Source organism: Dermacentor albipictus, chromosome 2 (genome assembly GCF_038994185.2).
Source record: "Dermacentor albipictus isolate Rhodes 1998 colony chromosome 2, USDA_Dalb.pri_finalv2, whole genome shotgun sequence".
NCBI classification, from domain to species: domain Eukaryota; kingdom Metazoa; phylum Arthropoda; class Arachnida; order Ixodida; family Ixodidae; genus Dermacentor; species Dermacentor albipictus.
The window spans coordinates 193,176,918-193,193,780 of record NC_091822.1 but is presented as its reverse complement, the minus strand read 5'-3'; the positions used below and the strand labels follow the sequence as shown (position 1 = coordinate 193,193,780).

The 16,863-nt window shown below is 46.5% G+C and overlaps 1 protein-coding gene across 5 annotated transcripts in view; it reads left to right on the top strand.

The window, feature by feature from the left end:
• LOC135898502 (uncharacterized) overlaps positions 1 to 16,863 on the top strand; it is a 65,876-nt gene that overhangs the window by 26,990 nt on the left and 22,023 nt on the right. For all 5 annotated transcript variants that reach the window (XM_065427455.1, XM_065427454.1, XM_065427452.1 and 2 more), the window contains 7 exons: positions 498 to 694; positions 1,971 to 1,991; positions 5,615 to 5,671; positions 5,747 to 5,845; positions 7,406 to 7,486; positions 11,400 to 11,558; positions 13,556 to 13,800. In XM_065427455.1, the coding sequence (XP_065283527.1) occupies positions 498 to 694; positions 1,971 to 1,991; positions 5,615 to 5,671; positions 5,747 to 5,845; positions 7,406 to 7,486; positions 11,400 to 11,558; positions 13,556 to 13,800 (859 nt within the window). The remainder of the gene's footprint in view (positions 1 to 497; positions 695 to 1,970; positions 1,992 to 5,614; positions 5,672 to 5,746; positions 5,846 to 7,405; positions 7,487 to 11,399; positions 11,559 to 13,555; positions 13,801 to 16,863) is intronic.

Sequence of the window (16,863 nt, the reverse complement as noted above, 5' to 3'; positions counted from 1 at the left end):
AGCGAATGGTTTCTGAGGCTCCAAGCGCTTCGTTATTGTTTCATTGAGTAATCCAGTAGGGAACAGATCCAGTCACCAGCACATCTGCAGCGGTGTTATAAGCCGAGTCGCCGTTTACGCGTTGTCTCCAACGGCGCGAGCATCGCCATGGGAGGCGTCTGCCATCCTCCTCACCAGCAGCCGGCATAAGGGGGAGAGGCAGACGAGAAGGGCTGTCCATTCCATGCGTTCAATCACAACATCAAAGCATCTAAACCTTCACACGCTCCAATGCATAGTCGGCGTTCGATGGCGAACGCGCCCCGCAACTAGGCTGCGCGTATAGGCTGCACGTAACTAGGCTGCATATGTATCGGCGGTCACAATCCTCCCATCAACCACCGAGGGCCACGAACACGGGCGGAAGAGCCAAATGAGATCATTTGCTTTAGAAGGGAAAAGTAGTGCACCTGGATCTCGACGAGCACTCAGAGTGCTGCTTGCACGACGCTGCGCAGTTTCTCGGAGAGCATGCCCATGACAACGCTGGACACGGCGAGCAGCTCGGAGGACGAGTCGCAGGTGGGCCGGCTGGCTGCCTCGTTTTCGTGGCCTTGCACCGTCAACCAAGTGCTGGTGGCCACGGCCGCCGTCTTCCAGGGCCTGCTCATTGTCGTTACGCTCACGGCCATCAACAAATACGGCATCTTTGCCGGTGAGTCTGTCAGCGGGAACGCTGTTCTTTTTCTTTTTTCATTAAGAACGGCAGAACCACAAAATGTTCAGAACGCCTCGAACTCGCAAAACTTCAGACGTCCGGCGCCAGTACGCTTGAACATTCTGCGACATTTCCAGCATCTCAGGAAAAAAAAAAGAAAAAGAAATGCTGCAGAACAACACAGAAAAGACAGAAGAAAAAGGACACTGGTTGACAAAACAGGAAGAGGGCCCCAGTGTCCTGTCATGTCAGGCATGCATGTCCTGTCATTTGACAGTGAATGTTTTTTTTTTGGGGGGGGGGGGGGGCACACACACTACCGGGCTTTCCTAAATGTGGCTGCTGCTGTTGTCTCGCCGAGTAGCTCACATACATAAAAAAATTAAAGAAAAATTAATTACGTGCCTAAAGTTGCGATCGAACGTCGGTCCACCAGCACAACAGCGCGATGTTCTAACCATTGGACTACAACACATTTTTCTTCCTGCATTGCCATTAAAGCACAATCGCACGATTGCTTGTATCACACCAACACCAACTGGCTCTTCGAGACGACTGCCGCGTGTGTTACATTGCGTAGCACGGGTGCGGGAGAGCCACAAGCGTGCGCTCCGATTTCCTTTGCCACAATGGCGCAGAAATGGAACGGGTAAATTAATAGCGTTTGATTAACCGCTTTAGGAAAGCTTCGCTTCACGTGGGTACTCCCAAGGTAATTCTTTTTAGCAACTTTTTTAGTGTTTCTTTTTCTCCCGTAACGCGCTGGATATGTTTCAATGATCTAAATTTCGACTTGCCCAGCTTTTTTCTGCGCTAAGTACTGCTCGAACGTTGGTTGAACTGCACTGGGCGCATTCCGCAATATAACGCTGCGCTGCTCCCTCGCGTGTGTTCTGTGTGTGCGGACCTGCGCTCGATGCATGGCAGAGGCTTGCCTCGCTCGTTTCCTCTAGCAGCCAGGATTTGTCGCCCGCCTATTGTTAGTCAAAGCATAACAAATGTAGGAGAATATCGTTCCATTCCTGCATTTGAGAACGCACTGCAAAAGTTGTCGCTTAGAACTACAAAGTCGGAACGACTCCGACGGCGACATATCGCAACTTGTCCGGCCACAATCCGAGCGGGAATTTTTCTATTTATTAACCACGAAAACGCAAAAGACCTGTTATGTGGTGTATATACGCCGAGTAAACTTTAGCGAGGTATTCAGATCGAAATGTAAGAGCAGGCAAGTAACAACTCTCTCTCTCTCTTTTTTTCTTTTTTTTTTCAGGACCTGCTTCTATTGACAATGGTAAGTCGCAATATGCACAAAATGATAGCGTGCGGTGCTGCAATAGCGGGTGGGCTTTGACATCATCGAGGCCGCCATAGTGCTGCACAGCCAGCGTAAGTGCTATGTCGGTCAGTTTGTTTATTGCAACGGCATGAAAGCTACCGCATGCGGAGCGTCACGTGAATGTTTCCTATTAGCCCCGAGAAAGAGGAATGGCGCCCTCTCGCTAGTGACGTCACGGCCAGGACGCCGCTCGCTCCGGTTCGCTCGGCTGCCGCGCGCGCTCGTTCCCTTCGTGTATGCTTGGGGTATGGGTGGCTCGAGCCGTACGTATTGAAGAACACGTCGGCTTCTTTCAGCTGCCATACCTTAACCACAGTTTCTTCTTCAAAGGCGTGTGAGTCGAGACTCTTTGCGGCTTGGATATCGCAAGCTAAGTAGCGTTAAAGGGGTCTACTAGTTTTTGCAATGCATATATATGCGCCGTGTCTATCGGTAAATTTTGACTAAAAAAAGAATGTCTGCAAATTCAAAGCGCGAAGTTGTGTATGATGCTTCGCTAAACACTTAACATTCCTTTAGTATTTAGCTATGAGAGGTATTGCATTTTACGTGGAAGAAAAATTTGCTAATTGGCGTCAACATGTTATCCGATGTTAGAAAGACACTGCCCAGCGAAGCTGTCATCATGATTCCTATTACTCTGGTGTGTTGTTCTATTCAGATATGGCCATTCATTAATGCGTAAAAAAATAGGCGCGCATTTCTTATGAAAATGTTTGCTGCTACTTTCATCCCCCTCTGAAACAGGCCTCCAAAAAACGAATTGCTCATGGCTGCTAACACGACGGCGCGTCATGTAGAGTATTTACATAGTTAATTCACAAACACCATAGTAGCAATCACCTGAGAGAAAAGTTTCGTTGTTTAGATCGAGAGCCACTCAATTGAAAGTGATGAAATGTATCATAGTGGCCTTCAGTAGCCTTTATCGACAATATGGCACACCCCTGATCACGTAACGGTAGCAATCGACTGTCCGTATGGCGAGGCACGCTATGTTCGCGAAACCCATCAGTTCACTTCTACTTCGAATTAAAATTATAAAGCATTTTTTACAGCGCCAACTGGAATGGCTAAAGTATTCTCGAGCTACTACTACGCAGCTTAGATTGCCTACAAAAGGAAAATTTAAGCACCTTTTGTTTCACCATGTCTCGATCCAGCGTTATTTAATTATACAAACGGATAACTATTCGCTTCGTCGGTACATAAAAGAGAACCTTGCAGGCTAATTTAAGTTTGCTCCAATCCAATCGCAAACATTCATAAAGAAAGCACCACAAGCCTTGCATATACTTTCACTTGATTTCTGACCCTCCACAAGGGGAATTTCGATATCTTCAATACGTCCCATACTACTAGTCATTGACGCTTCGACTGCTTTCTGGCTGCAGCTATGCGGTCCAGCAGGCACACTTCACTAAAAAAAATTGGGCCGAGCGGCCTGTGTCAGTTTGCCAAAAAGATTCGTCATGTATATTCCTCAAGCAACAAGCACCAGTAAATTTCTCAAGTGAGTTTGATTTGATTTGATTTATTAATTTCCATTTACACACACACATGTACAGAGGAGTGGTAAATGGAGGTGGATGAGGGAAAAAAGCCGCACAGACGCGGCTTGAGGTAACCTCACCCTCTTAGGTACAATATGGCTGCATGGGGTAACACATCAAGCGCCATATAAATTACATTTATATGGTGGCCATAAAACATTGCAGTTATACAATATATGAAAGCACAGTGAAATATTTCCACGATAACAATGCAAAACACACTGCGGCATTGAAATAAATAAGTGATATACACTTGGTAACATAGACAAAAAAAGAGGAACATAACATGCATTATTAATCATTAACAAACGCGCTCTAAAGAGGTGAGTTGAACGTGTAGCGCGGAAAAGGGAATATATATTGGTACATTCCTATTTGTACTCTGTAAACAGCTGTAAGCCTTCATTAACTTTACTTCAAATTTCCGCCGCTCAAAAAAAATAAACACGTGAAGAACCGCCTAATGTTGACAAGCAGTTAAAGAAGCAAGTGAGGCGTGTAGAATCTAAGCTCCAGTATTAGTTAAGTTACCGTGCTACTGCCGAGCGTTTCTGTGAGGAAATGCAAAAATTCGATATTATACCATGAACTACTCGTCGTGAGCAAACCTGTTTTAGCGGAATAAAATCAACGTAACTGCTGTAGAAGTCATATATAGCCAGCTTTGTGACATACTTGTTGCACCGCGGCAGGTATGGTATCATAACTGGATTCCTATAGGCTATGCTTTTGCGATTGTCTATCCGCGTATGAAAAACTCGCAATGGGCTGGTCTGCGTCGCTTCGGCTGGCACTGTAGCGTTGCCTTCGAGAGCTGCATTGTTGTCTAAGAAATTAGCTCTCTGAATAAATGTTCGCAAAGGAAGATGTCGTAAAAATATATTTGAGACGACCACCATAAGTATACAAGCAGAGAGAACGAGGGCGAACAAACGAAAACACCGCAGAAAGCGCCCGGACAACGCCCGAACTGTAGCAGACGACAGGCGCGAGTCCGTGCCCTGACGTCACGCGAGCGGCGCTCGCAGCGCCGCTCGCGTTCGTTCTCGGGGCTAATAGAAACCCAGCGCTTGCCAGGAGGCACGACGGCAGTTTGAGTGTCTAACAAGAAATTTGCGCACTCCGTCCGGCAGGGAGGCCACGAAGATGACGCGACATATATGACGATAACAGACACGCGCCTGTATCGACGTTTGCATTAGCCCAATGCGTCCAACCAAGCTCTGCTCATGGACACAATGGCTCTGAGGTGCGCCTGCGCTCCAACGTTCGAGAGTGTTCTAGAACGTAGGAACGCATGCTGTAGCATGTTCTAGAACGAAGCTATAGAGGATTTGCCTTTGCGCGGCTTAGCCAGATGTCGCGAGATCAAATCCCGGCCGCGGCGGCCACATTTCGATGGGGGCGAAAACGTCCGTGTACCGTGCATTGCGTGCACGTTAAAAATATTCCGGATGGTCAAAATTCTTTCGGAGTCCGCCCACTACGGCGTGCCTCATGATCATATATCGGGGTTCTGGCACGAAATATCCCAGATATTTTTTTTAAGCTAGATACGTGTACCTCAAGATGAGCGGTGAATTTGCTGGTGCAAAATCACAGCAAGTGTGCTACTGTAAACTGGATCCTCCGCTCGCTGGGCTGTGTGTTACGGCCCTGTGGTTGGCGTTGCACGCTGGTTCAGCGCTGATTATACAAACGATACAAGTACAAAAAGGAAAGAAAGAAAGAATCCTTGCAAGTCATTGTATGCTTTATTTCACTTTTGGTTGCGAATAAATAGCGGAATGTAACTCGTAAGTTAACAGTTGATGTACAACACATCGTTTCCATGACGTGTTTCCAGCTTCTGAAATAGCTTCCAACGCCTGTAGCTAGCAGAAGCATAGCCTTAGAGATCTCGTTTTATTACTCAAAGGGAGTCGTCGTCGGGGCGTAAAATAGGACATCGCCTACAACTACCCAATAATAAAAAACAAGGTTACGAAAGGGCAAGCCAAAATAAGGTTTATTTCTTCTCGACAGATATAGAACCTGCGAAGTATTACGAGAAAGCCGACATCCTGCAGCCAGAGAGGAATGGTGAGTGAAGAGCTTGGTTAGCCAAGACCGTTGTGTGTGTCGGTTTTTTCCTACAGCGTCTTTGGCAAATTTCAGCGGTTGACGACTACGGCAGTGCCTCCGGCATTCCAGATTCAGACAGGCGGAGCCCGAAGTCGACGACAACGTTCGACGACTTGGCTGCCCTCGCCTCAGGTGCACACTCATGAAAGTTGTCTAAACTAATAAATGCGGGCTCAAGGAACCTATAAATATCGGAACATCAATTATCAACCAGTTAAACAATACTCACCGACTAACCTTCAATTTATTGCTTAAGGGCACTTGCTGCAATCGCAGAAAATGAAGCTGGTCAACGTTAAATACGTGTACTCCCCTGAGCAAAAGCATACGAACCATGGATTCCGCGATAAAGCAGATTTCCTTCTCCGCCTATCAATGTAAAAGAAAGTTAACCGCAGGAAAAACAAAAAAAAGGCAGGGTGGACACACAGATTCACCGTACCTTATTTCTTTTTCTTCTGCGGTGGACACAGCTTCACCGTGCCAACTTTTCTGTCCTCGCCTTTCTCTGCGCTTAACATCTCTTTAGTCAAGGCGTACCTACAAGTCCATATCGCTACTTATGAATGTAACTTAAAATTGGGGACTGCAGCCTAAACTTGGCATTGCGAACTTTCCACTGTACTTGTCAATTTCAGTTGGTGCGTCTAAATAACGAATAAGTTCAATTTTTGTTTTCACCGAGCCTGTAGTGCGTGCACTTTTGCGTGTACGGGCGCTCACTTAGGAATTCAGAAAGTAGCACCATTCTCTGTGAGGAAGTACGTTACACTCGGTGACAACCTAAGAGTTCGGCGCAAGCTCGCCTAACAAAACCGCACGGCACGGGCCCGCCTGTGCCTCCCCGCTACAAAACATAGTTGTCAAGATACATTTTGATATTGCAGTAAGTTCGCCTTTCACTAATTAGACGTCGCTGGAAGAAGCGAAAGCAACTGGCTAGCGCAATTGTACAAGCCCTACAGTGATGTATTTGCCGTTGCGTTCCTAACTTGTCATCAACTGTTCCAAGTAGATTTAAAGTAAGTTCCAATTAGGCTTATGCTGCAATCCGCAAGCAAGGCCTCGTTTGTGAATTGCACTCGAAATTTCACCGCCAATTTTGCGAGGCATATTTGAACGTTGCTACTCTGAGGATTTCTACCGTAAGCGGACACGCCTGAACACTGATCGGCTTCAGTTCCGCATTCATTACATTGGACCAAAAGGATACTTCTGGTTAATTCGCAAATATTAGATTAGTGATTAGTTAACCCTGTAATTCCCAAAGTATTATTTAGGGTCCGCTCTGTTGTTGCCTCAAAATCTGATTTAAGTACCGGAAGCTTAATCACTGTCCTGTAGTATAGCGCTTTTACTTCGCCGTAGCGAAATGTTATTTGTTAATAGCACAGCAATCCATGGAATCATTAATTAGTTACTGTACTAGCTGCTTTTGTGTACAAATTTAATCTTCAGGATCATATGCAAAGGCGATGAAGTTATAATTTTCTTTGATTTGGTACAGTGTTTAAGTTTTACAGGATTAATAAGTGACTATAACTCACACTTAATGTCTGTCGGCGTCAATAACGTGTTGCCAAAAAAAAAAACCTATTTTTAATGGTTATGACCCTTAATTTCGTTGCTAAGAGTCTTCGTAAGCCTTCTGAAATGATCCCAGTCCCGTGACTCGGCTGTCTAATAATGCAGTTCCTAGCGGCCTGAAACGAGCTGCGGGCACGGGCCCCAAAGCCAACGGAAGCTCGCACACATGGCCTTCGACAATTGCAGGTATGAAGGTCTCTCCAAGGCAGTCTTCGTAGAAATGGTGCTTGATGACATTGACAAATGTCGTCGAAAACACATTATCATGGATCGATTGATTGACTGATTCCCAAAGCAACAGAGCGGAAGTGAAGGACGCCGTAGGAAGGCTGCGTGGTTACTTTTTGACCACGTGAGGCTCCTGCACCCGAAGCGTGGTATAGGCTACACAAGCACCGCGAGCGGCGCCACTGCTCCTGACGGGTAGCGCCATCTGTGGCAGAAAAAGTCGAAACTGGGAATATCCACTGCGCATTTCTGCTGCGCCGCGCTGCAGCCGCTCACTTTTTGTGCACGTGCAGGGCCCTCTCCTCGCTTTGCACGTGCGGCGCGTCACAGTGTATCGCCTTCAGTGCGGCTTCAGAAAGATCGGCCAGCTATTTCAGGAAAGCCAACTTGTTAAACGGGGAAAAGCTCGCCAGTCACGTAAACTCTGTGGAGCAGACAATCAACGGCAACGAGGCACAGCTCAATGCAAAATGTATTTCCCAAGTGAGCGACAACATCGTGTACAACGTGTGCCTCGAGATGAGTGTCATTCTGTGATATGTTAAAAATACTGATTGTCTCTATACACTGTGAAATGAAGCCGCGTACTCTCGATGTTCTTCGTTGTCGAATATGAAGCATATGTTTTAGTTGTTTTGATATGGCAGCCTTACAGTTGTTGTCGTCTACTGTCGGGGACGAACGTTTGCGGCGTGCGAAAAAAAAAATAATTTTACGGCCATGGCATCGAAAATACACATTTGCTTCGCCCGTTGGAGCATCACCCACTGACTTGGCGGCGAGGCAGCTGAAATTTAAGCACTGGGAGGGCGGTTGAACTGATCAACTCGTTGATTTCGGCGGTCGCGTCATGCCTGCACTCGAGTTTTGTGAAAGTATCGGCTTTACAGGTGCATAAAACCTGCTGCGCGAAGGCGGTTCAGTGTTAGTGGTGCAGAATTAAAGGCGTGATATGGTATCGTGCGCGTGATGCGCTCGCGTAATTAGCACGCTAGTGAACGCACACTCGAAACAGTGTGCTAGTGTTTATATTAGTAAACTTAAGCATATTATGTTGCCTTTATTTTCGCTTTATAGGGCAGCCTCGAGTATTGTGGCAGAGCTGCAAACTTGGAGTTAGCTTTGGAAATGCGCACCATGCCATGTTGCTGAATATTTGTAGAGGCAAGTTTGGAAGGCAGCTGCATTTGAAAAGTAGTGACAAATGGCTTCACTGTCTCGCGCTTATTTTTTTTCTTTCATAGCTGCAGTGGTCGTGCCATGAAAAGCGGAATTCTTGCGTTCGAGAAGGCAGATGCGCCTGCAAAGCTGGCATAACGGCTCAGTGCAAGCACACAGATGCGGTGTGCATTTACGTCAACACAAAAGAAGTAAATTCATGCACCAGCCAGCCCTAGAAATGGGGCAAGCCAAGCGGAAAGCCAAAGAGACGCTTAGAACAAGATGTCTCGGACCTCTTCCCAAATGAGTTAGAAAAACATTCATGGTGTAGAATGCACTGCTTCAGTGAAGTAACTGCACTAGTACTGAAGGTACGAGAATTAGGGGCTCGTTACGACACAGCAGCCCACGACACCGCAATACTTCGGACCGAGCTCTTCCCTTCGGCGGGGCCGCTTTTGCCATAGTGGAGACTCAACTTCGCGCAAGAAGCCTTTTGACAACATTCCCAGCTGGCGACGCGACGCCCCATTGCCTTGGCTCGACTGAATAGCACGGGCGCGCACGTGCAGTGGCCTCCTGCAAACTGGTTGCGCCTGGCTGCGCGGGCGCCATCTATCCCCAGTTTTGCACGGCTCGCTCGCTAGAGCAGCAGTGAGCGCTGTCGTCGCGCGCCCAAACTTGAGCTTGGGTTCCCTATCCTCCTGAGACCCCGCTATGGGGATTTGTCCAATATATTGGACATTCAGGTATGAGACAGTACACCTGTGACAAGGCTTTCATCCTCATAAAACCGCACTGTACAGCTTATTGGACATCTGCTTGTGCCATCTATGGAGCATTGATGAAAATACATCGTTTAAATTCCCGCCGAAACAGTTCCACAATGACGGAATTAAGCGGCGCGGCGTTTTACGGCAACTGCCAGAGAAGTAGGCACTGTTTCTCGTATTTCTACCTGCTTTTAGGGCATATCTTTGATTTTGTAATAAAGTTAATGCAACATCGTACGCGCAGAAAAAAAAATTTAACTGTTCGCGCGCTTACTTTTTTTTACTCCTCCTTTGATTTCGCGTGTCCATTACGTTGGACGCTAGGACTCAACCCGGTTATTTTGAGCGCGCTTTTGCGATGGCCTTGTTATGAACAGCAGGCGAGTACTGTTTGCGTTTAGCGGCTTGTTTCTTCGGGAACAAGCCGCTAAATCGCGTCTCTTTTTTTTCTTCGGGAGACCGGCCTCGCGTGTCTGATGAATTAAGCTGATAACGTTTCTTTATTCAATCCATGGCTTGGACCAGCAAGACACCTACTGTCGCAGGTGGTCTCGTAAGGGAAAACATATCAATATCCCTCTACCAGATATTGTTCGCATGTACAATGTCAACATGGGCGATGTTTACAAGGCAGACCGAATGATAAGTTACTACAGGATAAAAGCAGGCGTCAACAAGTAGACAATCAGAGCCATCTTTCACCTCTTCGACATTGCCCTCAACAACTCCTGGGTGAGAACACGCGGAACATACGCTCCCTAAAGAAACAGCGGAAAGAAATACTCAAATATATGCAGTTCCGCCAATCTGTAGCTGAGACTGTCGTGGCTCAAGGGAAGCAGCAGGATGAAACTGAGAGTGAGAACGAAGCCGAGTCGCCTCCGCCATCAAAGCAGGCTCAGCTGTCTCCTCGAGAACCCCAAGAAAAGAGCACTACCCACTATTCAATACTGGCAGACACTGCAAACGCTGCCCGTTGCAGACTACAGGGCTGCCACATGAAAACAAAGTTCTTTTGCACCAAATGTCGGCTCTTCTTCTGCATCACAAAGGACAAACAGGTGTTTTGAAATTGCCCACGAGAAGTGAACACAAAAGTAAATTTTTTTTGAGCAGAGGAATGCTCTTCTTATGTACTTTATTGACTACTTTGCCTTTTGATTTATTAAAATATTTTAGCACACGAGTTTTGCGTAATATCTGCGGTACGTCATTACGTGCGCACTGGGTGAAGAAAGACCGGGTAGCATCCCAGTGTCCAATATATTGGACATCGCGCTGAGCTGAAATTATCACGGCTATTGAAAAAACATTTAACACTTTTCACCTTCATAACCATACTGATTTATTCTGAAAGTTTGGGGAAAATCTGTGCACCCAAATGCATCCCGGGTCTCAGGAGGCTATACACGAGCGTTCGTGCGCTCTGCCTCTCTAACAAAATGCGGCTGCCACGACCGTTAGTCAAACCCGCGGTCATCAGTGATGCACCGTGAACACTGAATCACCACGGGGGACAGACACACTATGCGCGTATTTATGCGTGAGCTAATTACGATGGGTAAAGATGCCATGAAGGAAAAGCAATGAAGAAAAATACACAAACACAGGCACGCGTACACAAAAGCACGAGGCTGGTCGTCACCATTGCACACCATGTGTGAGGACCTGTTTGTTCACTTATACTTTTATTTGACGTCGTATTTCAAGCAAGTGTCGTCAAAAAAAAAAAAGAAAAAGCGATATCATGTCTCTTTCACGCTCTGACGACGTTTCCATGTGTGCCACTTCTGGCGAGCTACATATAGATTTCTTACTCCTCTGCTTCAATCAATCAATCAATCAATCAATCAATCAATCAATCAATCAATCAATCAATCAATCAATCAATCAATCAATCAATCAATCAATCAATCAATCAATTCGACCTTCTCCAGACAGCGGCAACGGCAGCCGCGCCCTGATGTGCCTGTTCGCGGACACCTTCGAGGGAGACTTCCCGACGCACCTGTGCACGCACCTGGTGTTCATGAACGCCGTGATCGACCTGCAGGCGCAGATCATCCGGCCAAACTCGGCCGAGCAGGGACGCGCCGGTATGTTGTGCCAACTACGTTAACCCTCTGGCTGGCGGTTGACATACTTTCCCTTGGCCTCTTCTTTCTCTTTGCATTATTTGCTTCAAGCAAAGCAAACAGCAAATATTCGTATAATTAAACATTACGAAGTTGTCGGCGTCTTCACGAAAGCCGTAAGCTAGCCCTAAAGAGAAGGCGTTATACGATAACTCAGAAAAAATTGGCAGGTATGCTACGCGGTATATGCGTGTGACAACCTGCGGATCGAATTTGGTAGGGAATGGACGATATGCAAAATCTGTAAGTGCGCTTCACCACACACATACTTTGATGTAACTAAGATGGTGGACTTCTGGCTGAAGTCATATTTGAACTGTCATCATGCGGGAGGGTGATATCATGCCTGCCGCAGTTCATTCCCTGCACCGGTCAATCTTAAAAAACAACAACAAAAAAACATGTGTCTCATCTGTTAACGAAAAATGGGAATACGGCCATATTGGTTAGGGCAAGGTAGCTGCGTGAAAATTCTTGCTTACAGACTTTAGCATGTTGTTTATTGTAGCACTGCAGCCCTCGTGGTGCCTTAGTGGCTACAGCGTGGCGCTGCTATAAATGGAAGGTCGCGGGATCGACTCTCGGCCAAGTATGCCACATTTCGATGGGGGCGAAATGCAAAAGCGCCCGTGTACCGTATATTGGTTGCAGTTTAAACAGTTCCAAGTGGTCAAAATGATTCCGGCATGCTTCATAATCAAATCGTGGTTTTGGCGCGTGAAATTCGATAATTTAATCTAATTTTAATTGCAGCACTGCAGCAACATTTAGATTTAGTTTAAATGAATGTGTACGGTGATTTTAACCTGACGAAGGCCTCATTATTCGCGGAAGCTGGAATACGAATACTAAAAAAAATACGGGCTTGGAATCGTATAAAATTTCGAATTGAATGATAAAATTCCAAACGCGCACTCTGCTTCTAAATGAAGAAAACGAAACACGGAGAGTACGATCGCACGACTGGCTGCTCGAGGCACTTTGCGTGTACGCGTGGGCTTCTTTCACGCCTGGAGAAACACTCCTGTGTAGCACGTGTTCAGCAACAGAAAGCTGTGTGTTTCTCTGCAATGTTCTCATTGAAACTTTTCATCTGATTATAATGATTGAGAAGTTGAATAATTAGTGAAGACTGATCATGTAATTTGGCGGAATGAAAAAAATAATAATCTGAGTATCTCCAAGTGACGGCAAACAACATTACCTCGGTTCTGTCCAGCTACGTGGCATTTGCATATTTTTAAATCTTGCTGCATGATAGTTGGTGCACGAAAGTTACCCACCCGCCGGTGAGTAACTTATGTGTTTACGAATTTAAGGCTAATTGTATCTAATTGTAATTGAGGCACACCGCCACCCCCCGAAGAACAACCCCCTGAAGAAGGAGCCGAATGGGCTCCGAAACGTCGGGCTAATAAAATTCAGTTATTTGGTTGGAGTCAGTCTCAAGTTCTAATCAATTTCCCAACCAGACAGGCAATTCTGTCGAAATGTTTAGCTTTAATTGTATCGTGTACGCGAGATTTGTCTGCCGACGCATCCCTGGGTTGTGAAGCTGCACACAAACCTTAATTGAGGGTAGTAATGAAACGAAACAGATTCACTTCGCTCGCAGTATTCATTACACGTTCCTTTACTTCCCACTTCATAGGAGCCAGCTACGCGGAAAAAAATAAATCAATGAGGGCTGTTGTAACGTAAACAGCAAAATATAAATTTTGAAACCAAAGAATGTCTGGGGTTGGTGTTCAAAACTATTTATTTAGTACGTATATATATATATATATATATATATATATATATATATATATATATATATATATATATATATATATATATATATATATATATATATATATATATATATATATATATATATATATATATATATATATATATATATATCGTGCTTTTTCCCCCATTGCTTTTACCGCATTCGTTCCGCATCTCGTCGCCAGTGCTGCAGCGGTTCGTCAACCAGCGTCGCGAGCAGGAGGAGGGCGGCGGCTGCCACTTCCTGGTGTCCCTGTGGGAGGCCCGGGTGACGGACACATACCGCGACCTGTTCACCGACTGGTCGCGGGGCACCCGGGCCGCCACGCTGGCCCTCGGCTGGCTCCAGCGCACGGGGCTCGACGGGCTCGCGCTGCTCAACCTCGCGCTCACCTCGGACAGCGGGCCGGACTTCCTCAACGTCCTCAAGGTGCGTCCAACGTCTGACCGGTCGACGCACCGCGCGGGTCGTCGCCGCGGCGCTTTCGTTCTGAGGAAACCGAGCGCTATGACTGGGCCGGCGATGTGGGAACGGCGTGTGCGTCGCGGTGGCGCAGTGACGGTCTGCTGTCACGTGCCCAAGTCGCGGCTTCGGCTCCCGGCCGCGGCGACCGCATTCCGTTGGCGGCGGAACACAAAAGACGCTCGTGCGTAGCGTGCTTTTGGTGCGTACTCAAAGGACGCCACGCGATCGAAACGAAACCGGAGCATGAGCACGTCCCACTGTGCAGTTTCGAGACATTATAAACCCTACAATTTGGATATGAATTAGCGGGTAATAATAAAACCTCGTCACGCTCATCGCCACACTGTTGTCCTTGCACCGGTGGGGCTAATGCTTCCTCTAATGCTTCCTATAAAGTCCGCATCTCCGTCACACGAGCGGTGACGGAATTTCGCGCGAAAGTATATATATATATATATATATATATATATATATATATATATATATATATATATATATATATATATATATATATATATATATATATATATATATATATATATGCGGTGAACGGAGACGTTTCGAAAACTTCGGTCGCGAATACAGAACTAAAGGAACAAACCGCGCCCCTAAAGAACTGAACATGCTTTGGCGCATATCTTGTCCCACAACAATAATCATTTTCTGTCTTGCTCGCATTTACTTTCTTTAACGCCGCGAGCCCGGTACTTCCAAGTCACGAACGGCATGCGCGTTATCAGCGTGACATAGCATTCTCGACAGGAAAGTAGCGAGCGCAGCGATTTGAAGAATGGAAACGCAAGCAAGGCAGATGACGACTATTGTTGTGGGACAGATATACACTCTAGAGGGCGCAACTGCTTTAAGAATGAAGCGCTCAGTGCTTATAAAGTTAGATTATGGGGTTTACGTGCCAAGAGCACGATCTGATTATGAGGGACGGCATAGTGGAGGGGTCCAGATTAATTTTGACCACCTGGGGATCTTTAACATGCAAACAATAAATGGTGAGGTGAGCGTTTTTTGCGTTCCGTTCCCATTAGAATGCGGCTGCCGTGATCGGGATCAGGATCGGTTGATTCAGAAATACGCGTCTGTGCAAATGATGCCTGTACGAAGCTACGACGCGCGCGCGCGTCATAAACTATGTGCAAACATTTATGGGAAGCCGTGCGCAGGTAGTGCATTCAGAGATTTTCCACTCCGCGTGTCTCGCAGTGCGTTTTTTTTATCTGCATCGCTTTCTAATGAACATCTCGCCATATATTATATCATCAATTTGACGGTCGGTCGCGCGTGCGGATGTACAGGAAGATCTGATAAACCATTCTGAAATAAATTATGGGCCGTACGTGCCGAGACTATACGATCTGATTATGAGGCACGCAGCAGTGACATACCTGTAAGCGAAAGGTTACTCTAGCAGCCATCGTCGTCCTCCTCGGCCGCCTTCTGTATATGATGCGCATCGGCGCGTGTGTGTCGCATGCCTTGTGCTGCGAGCTGCAAGGTCAGGAGAAGAAAAATTTTAAAAATGCTTCTTCGGCTCATGCCATCGGTCCGAGCGGATCTGGGGCCTTTCGCTCGTTGACTCGCACATTGTTGTAGCGGACCTGACCTCGGCCCATATAGTTGCGTCGAATAACGTAATATATGAGTACATTTGTCGTGTTTCCATAACGGACGTGATATGTTTTGGTCATTAGCGCAATCGGCGGTGCATTGTGGCCGATCACCGCAAAAATGTAATGATCCACTCATATAGCAGTATATAATGTCGCCGTCACAGTGACTCTGAACGACGACAGGGGCACAACGCAAGTCACGGCACCAACTGTATTGGGCGAACCTGTGGCCAGCAAAACAACTAAATCTCAGCACAATGAACACGGCGAGCACATGTGCACACGTCAATCGCCTAAATCTGATCTGTGGGTCAAGCGCTTCGGATGCTATACATGACTCGTCGACGGTCCCAGCATAAGAGCTGGTGCCGGCGTCCCTTCGAGAAAGCACTATACACAATTCGCGTCGCGTATACAATATCATTACGCAAGGTTCAGTGACTACAGACAACGGATCGAACCAGCGATAACGTTTGAGAAATTTCCGATATATGAAGTCGCGTCTTGCCCTGAGCGATAACATTTTAAGATTGACTGCGGGAAACCTTCACCGAAAACAAACAACCTATACACGTGTCAATGGGTTCAGATCTGGGACGTCATTCATGTAATAATTACTTCATACGTTGCGACATAAACGTAGGGGACCTTTTGTATTACGTGGCTCTTATACATTCATATTTCATTCGTATGTGACGCACCAATTTTTGGTCGCGAATGCGAGCAGTATAGTAGAAGTGCCTCCTTTGTAGCGTTGCCTGCTTTGCGTGAACCTAAGTATAGTCTGCGCAAGCTGCTAAGCGCCAAGCTGGGTGATAGCTAAGTTTATCGACGTTAATTCGGATTATTATAGATGAATTTTCTAGAGGGCTCAATCGGGAAACTACTTTAGGTGCGGGGACACTATTGAGCACCTATTGTATACCCGACTTCTGTACAACGTTCAACGCTTTTCTCTCCAGACAACTTTAAACCGGCTAGACTCCATAACATTTTCCGTGTTCAGAATATAACGGCCGGCGTTACACCCGTCGCCGGCGCAAGAAGCTATTTATGCGCTTGTGCAGTTTTTAAAATAAGTGTGACCGTTTCTGTGTGCTCCAGCTGCGCATCCTCCTGCGCGTGCACGTAGTGCTCTCTCTCTCTCTCTCTTGTATTTCTTGTTTTCCTTACACCCTAGTGTGGGGTAGCGAACCGGGAAATCGTGTGGCTATCTGTTCTGTCCTTTCCTGTTTTTTTTTCATTTTCCTTTCCTGTCTTTGTGCGCAACGTCAGGGCCAAAAAATATAAGAGTAAGCGCTTTGTTAGTATGAATGCCGCTCTTTCTGTAGGTTACATCGTGTCTTATCCATGTGCTCAACATTTTTCGATTGTCGAAGCGTTTTGCTATATGTTCACTGCC